This window comes from Mercenaria mercenaria, chromosome 16 (genome assembly GCF_021730395.1).
Source record: "Mercenaria mercenaria strain notata chromosome 16, MADL_Memer_1, whole genome shotgun sequence".
Classification (NCBI taxonomy): Eukaryota; Metazoa; Mollusca; class Bivalvia; order Venerida; family Veneridae; genus Mercenaria; species Mercenaria mercenaria.
Genome location: NC_069376.1, coordinates 38,550,307 through 38,564,871, shown reverse-complemented (window position 1 = coordinate 38,564,871; position 14,565 = coordinate 38,550,307). Strand labels below are relative to the sequence as shown.

The 14,565-nt window shown below is 33.9% G+C and overlaps 1 protein-coding gene across 1 annotated transcript in view; it reads left to right on the top strand.

The window, feature by feature from the left end:
* LOC123540618 (uncharacterized) overlaps nucleotides 1–10,633 on the top strand; it is a 48,090-nt gene extending 37,457 nt beyond the window's left edge. Inside the window, exons 18-23 of the mRNA XM_053526773.1 lie at nucleotides 834–938; nucleotides 1,613–1,657; nucleotides 2,698–2,835; nucleotides 6,388–6,554; nucleotides 9,206–9,340; nucleotides 10,487–10,633. Coding sequence (XP_053382748.1) covers nucleotides 834–938; nucleotides 1,613–1,657; nucleotides 2,698–2,835; nucleotides 6,388–6,554; nucleotides 9,206–9,340; nucleotides 10,487–10,582 — 686 coding nt within the window. The 3' untranslated portion in view covers nucleotides 10,583–10,633. The remainder of the gene's footprint in view (nucleotides 1–833; nucleotides 939–1,612; nucleotides 1,658–2,697; nucleotides 2,836–6,387; nucleotides 6,555–9,205; nucleotides 9,341–10,486) is intronic.
* Nucleotides 10,634–14,565: the final 3,932 nt, after the last annotated feature.

The following is a 14,565-nucleotide window of genomic DNA, read 5'->3' as shown; positions in this document are numbered from 1 at the left end:
CAAAGATTCAATCTATTAGGCGATGTGTCAACGAGCAATTGATATTCTGATGACTTACTTTCTAGTTACTGCTGATAAATAAGTATTTCTTGCGACGTTCAGTTTAAAGGGACTGACTTCCAGATAATTTGACAACAAAGGGAAAAAAAGAGAAAATTTTGAAATGTCAAGAAATCATTATTCTATTTTTAAGAAGACTTTGACACTTAGTTGCTGACAGATAATATGTTATGGAAACACGTTGAGAATTAATTGGTTTTACTATTTTTCTATTCAAAATTGAAAAGCAATTATCACCGGATACCAAAAGTAAGCTGCCTTCATAATAAAGCTTTATATAAACGGTCGTAAAGTTGTATTGTTGGCAACCATTCCCGACTCAAACACGATTTTTTATATAACTTTTTTTGTCAAATAGAAACAAAAACTCATGTTCTAATATTAATAATATGTAGAAACTTCAATTTTAAAGAAAGATAACTTTTAGCCAAATCTACAGTGCAGTCTCTTTAATATGTTGCATGAAAGTTGATGATATGTAATGTTATATTATGTGAATTTTCCTCAAAATACGGTAATGTTTGTAAAATTTACCGCGTTTTTGCATTCATACATACCATTATACATTGTATATCTGGCTATTATCGGACCAGTATGGTTTTTCAATATCGGCCCGATATCAGTTTTGCAAAATTGATTTGATAGTGGCCCGAATATGTTTCTGCTGGATCATTATCATAAGCATGTATCGGTCAACCGATACTGGTCTGAAATGCTGATATTTGCTAGAAAATTCTACATCCTACTGATACACATCCGTTATACCGTTTAAGTATGGACACAACTTCAAGGTATACGGGACCACTGTTCACATTACTACCATACCGAATGTAGAGCCTTGGTCGACTGTACACAGGACCTGATTGTCAGGGCTGCAGGTAAGTTTCAGTTATGAGAAATGTGCATACATTTTTCCATAGATCTTCTAACCATTTATCTGCACATTGCTAACTTATATTATTTAGTCTTTGACTAATAAAGCTATGTCATTGTACATGTAACCGGTTGTACAGTTTAAGAGTTACTATTAAGGTAGTTCTGCACGTTCAGATCCAAATTCTTTCTACAATGTAGAATTGGATTAATCCTTTATTTTTCGAAACTTCAGAACATTCTTTGAAAATAAGGCAAATAAGAAAGGTAGTATCGTTTTGCTTGATTTCTGCTTAATTGAACTGAATTTGAATAAGAAGTATATTTACAGTCTATATCAAATGAATATAGATTCCTTATTTTGAAACCTTTGGCTATACTGTAACTTAGACTGTGTTCCTTTGTTTGTTCGTTTTGTCCTCTTGTGTAGGCTTTGTGTGTGGCGCGTGTATGTGTGTGTGTTCCTTTGTTTGTTCGTTTTGTCCTCGTGTGTTGGCTTTGTGTGTGTGCACGTGTATGTGTATGTGTGTGTGTTTGTGGTGTGCACGTCTGCGTGCTGTAGGTTTCGTTTTGGGGAGGCTGCGATTTTGGTACGTGGCATTCCCTGTTTGAGATTTGTCTTTGTTTTTAGAGGCATGTCCCTCTCGTTCAATGGCTTCATTTTTCGTGTATGTTTCAGTCCAGTACCCAAATGATGAATCAGACAGCTGTGTTTGCTCACAGGGTAAGTCTACAATATATTTTGTTCCTTTCTTTAAAGGGCAAAATGTTATTTTTGTTTAAAAGGTATATATACAAATATGTTTCTTTAAAGGGCCCACTGCTGTTTGTTTATGAAATAGATATACAAATGGCCTACTTTAAAGGATCTAATCCTGTGTTTGTTTAAAAGATAAAACCTGCTATCACTTCTCTTTAAAGGGACAACTGCTGTTTGTTAAAGATAAATATACAAATGCAATTTTAAAGTGTCTAGTATTGTTTCTATCTAACAGTTAAGTATATGAGCACCTTTTTAAAGTGTTACAGTGAGAAAATTTGCTGAATGAATTGAACTCCTTATTGCTGAAATTTTTGACATATATACATTTACTGACAATAAAATAGTTACTGTAATGGAACTGTGTAAAACTGTAGATGTAAACTTTACCCTGCAGTTCCCTTCCCCGCTCCGATATTTTAGAAACTAGTATAACCACCCCTATGACAAACATTTGTGGGCCAAACATAGATTATAGTTTTGACGCCTAAGAAAATTAATGCCGTGTAGGGTAATATATTTATTTATTTATCAGAAATAAAAGTCCATAAGCATTCGAACTGTAACGGTAACACTCTTTAATTTGCGGCGAGATAAGCTCTATATATATATATTATCATTTGTTTCTTTAAAATGTAGGGCAAATCCCTCCGGACAAAATCCGTCCTGCTCAATTTGACCAACTTGAAAGCGTATCATAACCGCCCCCCCCCCCCCCCACCCAAATCCTTCCTCCTTTGATTTTGCTAGATAAAAACTTTAAAATTTAAATAATGCAAAAGAAATTGAAGAAAAACAAGATCTTTTAAATGATAATTATCAATTTAAAACGGAATAAAGTGATAATTTGGATATATGTGAGAAAAATTATGATCGAAGGATGATCTTTTCCACCATGGTCAAATTGAGCAGTGAATGGGGGGATTTTGTCTGGTGGGATGGAGGCGGGATTTTGTCCGTATTTCGTTTCCTAAAAGACTACAACCCCTTTGCTAAATTCATAGCGTCGACTACTACACAGACAACTACGACGGCCAGAAAAACAACTACTACATCAACAACGGCAGCCCCAACTACACGAACAGCAGCGCCAACAACTACCAAACTCCCTGTATCTACACAACCAGCAGGCCCACCAAAAAGCAAGTGAACATTTTGTATTGTAGGCATTGGAAATAGAGATCAAAATAATTGCACCTTTACTAATTCTACCTGTTTTGTATTACAAAAGTGCTTCTATTGTGACATTCTGATGCAAGCAGAACTGTATTATCTGCACTATATAATACTTTGGTATTTCATTTTATTATCGGCCTGTTAAAAGTCGGGGTTTTTTTTACGATAAGTAAGCTTACAAAATCATATGAAGCAGGTTTTTAAAGGGTAAACCAAATACATGTGAATAAATCCTAAAGGTTTTTGTTGCGCAAAAAGGTATGATGTGTTTTAAAAGATTTCATTGCCCACTCAGTTGTGCAATTACGAGGAAAGTCTCTGCTTAAAAGTACTGACCTAAGCTAAGTTATCATTCTTGCGGATCACGACATTAAATTAAATATTAAAACTTCAGTTATTAATATTAATAAAGCTATCATGAATTTCACATTTGTAAAATCATTTTTGGATATTTCAAGGTCCTAAAAATCAATGTGTAGACTTTATTTATTGTATTTCTATCATTGAAAATTTTAGGTATATCTCTATGTATAGATCTATAGAATGAAAAAAAATACTAAATCGTACATATGAAAATATTGGAACAAAAAGCAGACGACTGCTAAATATTTGAATATTTCAGAAGATGCAGTTATTAAATATCATATTGAACTCTGGTATGGAAGAAAACAAGCAATGATTCGAAAGTATTAAATAATAAAATCTGTAAAAAGCCTCATAGGAATTTTATCTTTTTGTCTCATAGGCAGATATTTAAGTGAGGTCGATAAATCCACTAACACGGGTGGTAAACGCACAAGCCAATTCCCACTGGGAATACGCTTTAAATGGGTTGCGCAATGACCGGTGCAGGTGTTGCGCGTAAAAAAAAGAGGAAATTAAGGTATGTGAAGTTATGATTTTGCTTAGTATGAGACGAGAATAATTTTTCTCGAAAAAGTAAAATGCTATTCGACACAAATATGATAATACATCATATGTGTAAAATATCTGTTTTGTATTTTATGATTCGGCTCTATTATTACAAAAACTCAGGCGACACTAAGCGTGAAAAAAGTATGAAATCAACAAAAATGGAAGTTTCTGACCTCCTATGCCTAATCTGAGGACATCTGATGCTTTTTATGATAACTCAACTGTTATAAAGTGACGAATATCAAAATTATTTGCTTCAAATCCTGCTTACGGGGACATAATTGATAAAAAATCATCGGGAAAGGAGCTGCTCGTATATATCATAATGTGTACGCGCAACGCCATTCCCGGGGCGCAACCACATTCCTGATTTTTTTTTGGCCAATCTTTCCCCCAAAAGCAACATTTCATTCAAGTGTATGTAATATTCCTGACTGTTTTACACGTGTTTGATCATTAGAAGCGTCACATTTCCAGAAAGAAGGCACTAGACTTAGAAAATTTGCATTTTTCGTGATTCCATAATTTTTTGACAGTTCGAGCCAGCAGAGTTTTCGTGATAACAGAGCTGATTCTTAAAATAATAAGTTGGTATTTCACACATATGATCTTTATTCATTTTTGTGTCGAATAGCATTCTGCTCTTTTCCAAAACACTCGTAAATGTGTCATTATTTACAAAAACAAAAATCCCACCTACCTCGATTTTGTATAATTATATTGACGCGCAACACCAGCATCGGACGTCGCGCAACCTATTTTAAGCGTATTCCCAGTGGGAATTGGATTGCGCGTTTACCACCCGTGACTAATCAACATTATTTTTCCAATTCTATTGATTCTCATCTCATCCGGTTACTCCGGTACTTATTAAATCAATGGGGATTGCTAATGGTTACCTAATTTCACTTGTTAAATTATAAGTAGGTTATATATCATTTATTGGCCTCTCAATGAATTAAGCTTTTGTTTTCACTTTGCTGTGATCAATTCCTGCAAAACTTTGATCTGATGGACAAAAAATGTTCCATAACCTATACATATGGATCGGACCTTAAAGACAACAACTGTTTTATTATCAAATCCAACAACTCGAAGGGTTCTTGTAGAAAGGCAGCGATGTAAACATAGCCTTAAATTGCATACAACGTCGCATATCATCATGTCACAAAGCTATGGCTCACTGTTGTAGGTTTATATGAGTTTTTGGCTCCTCACTCTGTGAAATTAAAGATACATATTTTTCACTGCAGCCACGAATGAATAGCACTTGACATTCAGTCAACGACGTCATACTATAGTATGTATATAGTAAAATGAAATTCATCCAAGGAAAGAGTTAATGAAGCATACAGAAGGACTGTACATAGTGGCCCTTTATCGCTCACCTAACCTTGACTGTTTGACCGTGTATATATGTATGACACGCTGAATCACGAATGGTAACATTTGTGTTGAGTATATGAAAAACATAAAACTGGTCGTGCCCCTATTTGGACATGTTTACAAGCGGCCTTACAAGGATGCTATGGAAAATGTCTGATGAAGATCTGCCAAGCGGTTCAAGGAACAAGTCATGTATTTTAAAAGATATTTCTACTTTTAGCTCTAGCGAACCCTTGAAGGTGAGAAGTGGCCCGAGCTGAAGAAATTTATCAGAGGACTTTTATAAGACAGATACAGATCAATTTTGACAGATCTATACCGATCAATTTTGAGTGCTTAATTACGAAAGCTTATGAAAAGGTTTTCCTTTCTTAGGCTGGTGGCCGCTTAAAGTGATCGAGACTCCTAATTTGAATTAATTTGGGAGAGGACCATACAATGATGCTAAAAACCAATTTTGATATAGGTCAGACATGCAGTTCGTGAGAAGCCGCTCTAAGGAATTTCTATCAGAACAACCAAGCGTTTTGATACATAGCATTCCTCTTTATATACACTATATAATACAATGAACTATTAATTATTAGATATTATGTATCATCTTGCTCACTTTTTTTAGAACCAACCGCACTTCCAGCTCGTGTACGTGACCATATCTCTATATTTCTCTACCTCTATCTCCACCACACTCTCATTTCTACCCTTTTACTTTGCTCATTTATCTCTTAGTTATAAATGTAGATTGACAACCAAACCAATGTAAGGAATACTTATTGTTTTGTTTCTAAGTACGTTTAAATATATGCAGTTACTACATTAATAATGTATTATTGATATGCATGTTCCATTTGCATGTTTTCCAAAGTTTATAAATACTTTATTTTCTAAGTTACCAGCTATTCCTGCTATCTATGAGGAACGAGTTTCTAAATAAGCTTAACTTTCTACTCAATTCTTTATTTGTGTGAATTTATGTTTGCTGTATATCTGCTGAAAATAAATATTGTTTAAACCAAAGGTATTTAACTTTTAGCTCTAATTGCCTCTTAACTCTGAAAAATCTATTTCTTGGATCGATATATTAGATATCTAGCTCTACTTAATAATTGTGTTTTTGTTGTTGTTGTTACTGCTTTCAGAATTTAAAAAAGACAACACTCGGTAACATCACGGTCTCATCTAATAAATCGTAGCTTACCAAACATTATATATTTTAGAATTTTCATGCAACGAGCTGCTGGTTGTGGAAAGAATTGCCCAGGCCGAACAAGCGAAACACCAAAATGCAAGCGCATGCGATCCGGACATTGGCGGTTCTGATGACGCCTATGTTCTATCCTCGTGCAACATGACGTCACCGGTGACATGGAGAAAAGGAGCCAATGTACAGTTCTTATTTACCGTCCAGTCCGTCCCTGTCCTGTCACGTCCCATGCCTTCAAAGGAAACAAGTACAGATATCATGTTGAAACTTAGATTTACAAATATTTTTAGGGTCCCAAGACAAGTCCCATAAATCTGACTTTTGCTTTTTTATCAAAATTATCTGTTCATCCCACTTGTAAAATATCCCTAAGTTGACATTTATTTAGATATTTCTGAAACCTATGTATGACATGTAAAACGTTGCTAAATTATATAATCTATTTTATTAATATTGTATGTCTGTTATTATTATTAAATGTCGTGTCATTCATATTCTAAATTTTGCTGTTGTTATTATATGTCGTTATTCTTATTGTATGTTCGATATTCTTATGGTAAAAGTCATTTTTGTTATTCTAAATTTCATTATTGCTATTTTAACTTTGATATTATTATTCAATGTCGTATATGTTCGCCATTCTTATGGTAAAAGTCATTATCGTTTTCTATCTACATTTTTCGTCCGTCATTCCGTCCGTTCGCAATTTCGTGTCCGGTCCATAACTCTGTCATTCATCTACGGTTTTGATATTATTTGGCACAAATGTTTCTCATAATCAGACGACGTATCATGCGCAAACCCGTATCCCAATCGCATAGGTCAAGGTCACACTGGTAAAAGGGTAAACTCTGTCATTCATCAAGGTATTTTAACTTTACTTGGCAATGATGTTCCCCATAATCAGACAGCGTGTCATGCGCAAAATTGTTTCCCTTTTGTAATTGTATATACTTTTTCACAGTTTTGATTGAGAATAACATTAAATCTACTGAATAGAATTGAAGATAACCTTGTGAAGAGGAACTGAAAGACACAGTAACCATAATTCTGCTTTAAATATTGATAGAGTTTTGTCCCCTTCTTGTACCTTTTAAAATCCATGGATTAACTTTGACTTTCCCGAGGAGAATTTAATATAAATAAGGATTTTACTGACTTTTTTTATATAATAATTTATATATATATAATAATTCTACTTCTTTTAAACAATTCTAAGGCAATAACAAAGAATTTGATTTTACACAGAGAATGGTGACAATGAACAGAAGAATGATAACTCTGTCTAAATCATATATTAAAGCTTTTTGTTATTGCATTTTCATATTTATTATTTAAGACAATATCTTTAAAGCAAATAAAAAGAATCCATATAATTAGACCAAGTAATAGATAAAAAATAAACTGAACACAAGACCCATAACTCTATCTTTGACATAGAATGAATTATCTCCCAGATTGAACATTAAGAATGCAGTAAGAGGTATTCAAAAAGACACAATATACTACTATTCATTACCATTCTAACACTTTCAAGCAACGTTTTCAGTGGAATTATGATTCAAATTTAGTGATGCTCTAGTTTGTTTTAGTGCCCCTCCAATTTTGTGAGGGTGTGGATTGGGGTCACTTAGATTTTACTCTGTATATCCGTCTGTTCGTCTGCATTTGTGTATATCTCAAATAATATGTGACCTAGATTCATCAGCCGTCATTGAATTGATATTCAGTAATTGAAAATGTTGTTTTGGATTTCTAACAATAAGACCAGATATATGGCCAATGACTTTGTAAAATATTCATTAAGGGCCTTAAGAAAGTGTTGCTTAAATCTCAAAAAGTATTTGACACAGAGTTATGAACCATCGTTGGCTTTTTATATAGCATGTGAAGGTTTGTTTGGAAATGCACTTAGACGGATCGGAGTAACGGCCTCTACTTGATCAAATATATGCATAAAAAGCCATATGTTTTCACGGGTATCTCAAAATCTCAAAAAGTATATGACCTAGAGTCGTGAAACCTCATTGGAATTTTATTCAGCGTGTGAAGTTGTGCACCTAAGATTTTGTTTGGGCCAAACCACAAGAGGAAAGTTATAGCCATTGGCCAAGTTAAAATTTTGCATGAAGGATCTAACATTTTTAAACTTTAGAATACATTGCTATTCTTTCAGTTTCTTTTACCTGGTGTTACATGTCCACACCATTGGTGATGACTTGCATTCCTCACCCAAGCCAACGAGTTTATGGCTTAAAGCAGATGTTTGTTCATAATAGGACACCTGTTGCGCTATTTGTTGTCACCGTGCTGTTATAAATTCATTAAATAGCTATAATTGCAGTACACACTTTGATTTGAGCTACAACTTCTTGGAGAACATTAATAGTTGCACTTTCATTTGAATTTGAGAAATAAACCAAACTTAATGAAAAGTAAATATAGAGAAATGCATGTTAATGATTAGTGTGAAAGTGTGTAATTATTGTGTAAAACCGCAGCGTCCAGTCAGCTGATTTGTCTTGAAATTGTTGGAGATGTATATCCAAGGTTGCGTTTGTAACAATTTATCTATTTTTTATTGTCCGTAGGTAAACTAACGGTTGTATTGGAAGTTTTGTGTTGGGTTTTTTTTTTTTTTTTTTTTTTGGTAAACTTTTGTCTTGTTTGTTTTTTTACATTTCCGTTCATCGTAAAGTTTAATGTGTTTATGTTTCATAAATAGAGCCAGGGTTTCGATTCTATGATGATTTGAACATGACATAAAATGCATATTGAATTTTGTTATTGCATGTGTAATTATTGTTTTGTTTCTGTTTTGTTTGCTGCAGGTTATGGCAGACTGTGAATCGAACACACATTTAATTCCCGGGTTTACACCTATATCAACATTCAGCGGCGAAAGATATCATTCATTGGGTTCTCAGCCAGGAATATTCCTTGAATGTTACAATGCCGGATTCAAGGTACTCACAATAACATAATTGGCTACTGGGAAAACAATGTTCGTTAATTTTAGAGTAGTCTTCTAAAGTGGAATAAAAGAGTGTACATTTCTGTCCTGCTCGCAAACACTGTATACCATTATGGATAGGAACCAAAATGTATTTACCATTGACGCAATGTAATAATTCATAAAGAGACTGTTCTTTCTGTAACAGCCTTTATTTAGAACAGTCGCCACACAGATCAATTACGCCCGAAAGAATGTATAAGTGACTTGTTTAAAAAGCTGCCGCAGATCTGTCACAAGTAATCCAAATACAAAAAGCGCTAATTTTGTTTTCCTTTCCTAGTGCCTTTCCCCAACAGCAACGTATTTACATCCACTCTACCGCGTTTCAGTAGCATTCTATCAAAATTGGCATTTTCCTACAGCATGCTAGGCAGAAATGGCGGTGTAAGAATTTTATGTCCCGAAAAAGAGACGTTGGAAGAAGTGGGAAGGAGTAAATTCAACGGGTTGTATTTAACGACCTGTAATTAGTAACACCCCTTTTTCTGGTTTTTTTTTTATTTTCTGTAGTAGCGATGTAGTTTTTCATGGGAATATAAGTCTCTGAATATTTGATGTACTAGAAAATGTCGAAAAACCGTTATAAAGTAAATGGATTTGATATGGAATAAGGAACAGTCGGATTTAGTGGTGTTCAGTAAGCGTACAAAATATACCATTTTTACAACGGTTCATAATTGAATTCTAATTTTGTACGCATCCAGGCAATTTTAGACTGTGTTACTGTTATTTATGCTAAAAACGATACTTTGAAACAAAGACTTGCTTTCATAGCAAGAATAGCTGAGAGGCCATCTCCAATTATATTGATAGCGCCTGCCGTACGTCCGTCTGCAGTGAATTGGCATACTGACTTTGATGTCAGTGGGCCATGGGTATCCCGTGATGATTTAGTAATGAAAGACGAGTGAATCTATAGTGTTATTGTCTTACGTCAAGTTACAATAGGTGCAGTTCGAATTCGCGGCCTCTAGACTGGAAGGACTACCTTCTGAGAGATTTTTTTGTAGAGACGTTAAACCATATTCTGACAAATAATGTCGGTATTCAACTTTAATTCTCATTGCATTCTCATTGCATTTATTCATTATTACAGATGGCGATCCAAAAATGTAATGGAGTTCCAGAAATCGTCCATATTGAAGATGGAGTATTTCTTAAAAGCCCACACAACTATTATGTGATTGTTTGAGTTCAGTTGTATTATTTTGTTCAAAATATGTGAAATAGAAGACGTTGCTTATTCCTTTTTCTAGTTTTCTAGTTGATGAAGTAAAAAATAATCTTAACCAAACCAAATTTAATATATGCAACATCAAAAGTTTTAGCTATACCATATGCCGAATATGTCAAACGCAGTCTATGATTTCATTTCGGCTCGTTTCGACGGGTCGGTATAATGATAGTATTTATTTTGTTTGAAAACAACGAAAACACCCGAAGCTTCCGAATCCCAAGAAGACTTTTTGTACCTGGCTTTCTGTACCAGCAATTGCAAATGCGATGGCAAACTGGGAATCAGCTATCGCATCTTTTTGCATGAAAGTTGCTTTTTACTGCGTGTCTACTTGATGGTATGCCAATACAATGTATACGTGTCATTCAAACATCTTTCATTCTCAGTTATGTTGAAAATTAGTTCAATTCAATTCAATTCAAATTTATTGGCATAATCAGCAAACAAGTTGCCTTTGACCATTTACAACACAAAAAAACTATGGCAAAGACAAAAATAAATACAAGTACAATGTAGTAATGAATATTAAATATACCTATATATATACTCACATTATCATACAACATACATTTAAGAAACAGTTAAAATTTCAAAGGCATTTTTCCAAATTGACATACATTCTTTAATATATTTAGCTACTTTTACTTGCAGACGTTTACTTTTTGTCGACATAAGCGTGAAAAATTTCTGTACACAAGGCCAAGAAATATTGTTAAAATATGTTCTTCTTACTGTTCTATATGTGTCACAACATAGCATAAAATGATATTCTGATTCAACTGTATCTTGACTACATAGCTTACACAGTCTGTTTTCTCTTTCAATACCTCTATATCTACCAAATTCAATCTCTAAGTTGTGAGAAGACAATCTTAAACTAGAAAAATGTTTTCTCAGATCAGATCATCGTTTGTGATATTAGATAGATAATCTTCGAATACAAAATCTGTTTTATATTTACAATAGTAATCCAATTTTGGCATGGTGTTAATAGTTCCTCTCCATTCTTGAATGTACTGGTCACGACTTCTACGTTGTATAATCGGGTAATAATTTAGATTTACATCATAATCACGCCTTATATTACCAAAACCAAGATGATCAATGACTGAATTTATTCTAGTTGCCCAACAATTTGCTTGTACATTTTGACAGAGATAATTATACATTTTAAACATAGGTGAATCATTATTTTTCATAATTTTTAACCAATATTTTATTGATCTTTCTCTACAGATGATTGATAATGGGAACCTTCCCAGCTCTCCAAGTACTGCAATATTTGGAGTTTGATATTTGACTCCAAGGATATATTTGCAAAATCTTATATGTAGTTTATCAACATATTTGTAACTAGTATTATTATAGATTCCCCACACTTCAGCACCATACAGTAATATTGGTACCACCATTTTGTCAAACAATGAGAGTTTGGTTTTAATATCAAAATTTACTTTATCGAACAATGATAAAAGATTATGATAAGCTCTAAGCGCTTGATCATGTAGGGATTTTATAGCTCCTGACATATTACCAGTGTATGTAAATTTTACACCTAAGTAAGTAAAATTATCCACTATTTCAATTTTTTCTCCATTTAGGATAAAGTCAGGGTAAACGTTTTGTTTACGCTTTTCAAATACACATTAGTATAATAAACTGGGCGCTGGCTAGCGTTGATACAAAGCTAACTTTGTCAGTTTAGTGTGGCCTGGCCATCTGAACAGCTTCTTTGGCATTCTGACTGACAACCTAGTAACGGAGATTCGTTTATACCAGCGGATACGTCACGAGGTGTGACTTTTTTACCACTTATATTGGTAAATCTTACACGTAGTTTAAAAATTAATATGGAACCTTTCTATTGACGCGATATGCTTTGTGATTTACATGTACTGACAGTGAACTATCAACACACTTTTAAAATACATTTTAAAGAGTTATTTTGTTTTTATTAAAAGAAGAACCAGAATCAGATCATTTCATAGTTATCATATCAAATGCAGATTTACAAGTATTTCTCTTTCTTCTAATCAGACGACCCTGACCAAAGTCCTGGGTGACTGATTTTGGATCTACATCATTATATTGTCGCCACCGCATATCATAATTATACCCAGATTAGATACACTCATTAGTACGGATTTCAGTTAGAACCATGATTGTTTTGTCCCTCCATCGTGCAGATTTAGTAAGGTTAATAGTAAAATAAACTAGTTATTATTACAGTAGCTCGATCTTGGGTGCTGTATTCGACTCAAGTGGATGTTTGCCAGATCGGATCTCACGAGGCGCGCAAGCGCCGAGTGTGATCTGACCTTGCAAAATCCACGAGAACCGAATACAAAATTCCAGATCTAGCTACTGTTATAATGACCCTTTTATTATATGCCTAGAGCTACCTTTTTGTTTGTTGTTTTGTTACTGAGCGAAAATAGAACTAAGTGAAGTTTTTAAGTGCGCTATTTATAGAACTGTGTCAGGTCATGCATATTAATGAAAGTAGTCCGACACGAAATTTTTTCTGCCTGTTTTATATTTAATTGTGAAATACAAGCCGATTTTTTACAGATCTCATATAGGTATATAGGTAGCAGGGTACACTTTCGAATTTTGGCCCCCGTCAATATTTGTTATAAAGAGAACATCGTGATTTTGGATGTCTGTAAATTAAGGTGAGAGATAATGATTATTAATTCTTTAGAAAATTTATACAGCCGATACATGTAAAATTCTGATGTCAGTTGGAAAACTAACTGCTGGTGGCTTTGTATGATCAATGAGACACCATTTCGCGGAAAAATTCAATTCACGGAAGGGTTCTGTGCTTCTTGATTGATACTCAGGAACAATTTCGTTATTTTCCGAAAAAACGAGCTGGATAGGCCCCCATTCCGTTTATGTCCTGACGTTCAGTAAGGACTATTAAATTAAGAAATGCAATAAAACTGGACAGTGTTCTTGCAGCGGGATCATTGTAGACTGTTCAAAAGGTGCAAAATTGATGATTTTGGCACGCTAATTTTCATGGATGATGTAAACCTTTCGCTTTGATAACTTTCTTTATTCTTGTATGAGAATCCCGATCTTGCCATTAATTAAAAGCATAAAACATGCACGCAATTTATAAAATAGCCACCCAAATTTTGTTCATAGGGGAAGTGCAATATTGCGACGCGCTACATGTAAGACCGTCCGTGCCCAAAATTTTCGCATCTAAGTGTAACTTGCTACCTATAATAACAAATGATACGATGCAATGGCGCGATAATATGATGCGAAAACGCGATAACACGGTCCGAAGACGCGATAATATCTCAATATCGTCCTTTGACTTAAATGTGAAAAACAAAAGTACAATAGAGCAATTACCGCATTTTCGCATAGCATAGTGTTTTCGAAAATACGATAGCGCGATGTCTGCCTTGCGATTGTACGATGGGCCAAAATTAGGAACCTTAAGTGTTTATATGATCATTTTTAATCTTCCTTTTGTTATATTTGTTCTGCTTTTAATGAAAGGAAGAAAACTTGTAAAACTGTCTTGTGAACTGTTTTACAGTTAGTTTTACAGTCTTTACAGCTAATATGATGATCCCAAACCAGGGGAAGTAACAGCAGCTTTCCTTGCTTACATTTTTTTAAAAAATTACACTGTCTTTATCAGAACAGAACTGAACATATATCACTATTTATGATTTGAGCATAACTCCTCAACCCCCCAACTTATATGAATATATAGTCAAGATACATAAAACATGTATGTGAAATGCATATCATTAAATTATGAACACTTCTAATACATTGGAACATTATATCAATAAAGTATTATATTAGAGATTATTTTGTTAATAAAGTAAATGTTTAATTGACATTTTGTTAAAAATCCTCTGTCTGACGCAAATGCTCTGTTAGAGTGTAACATTGCAAACATTTTA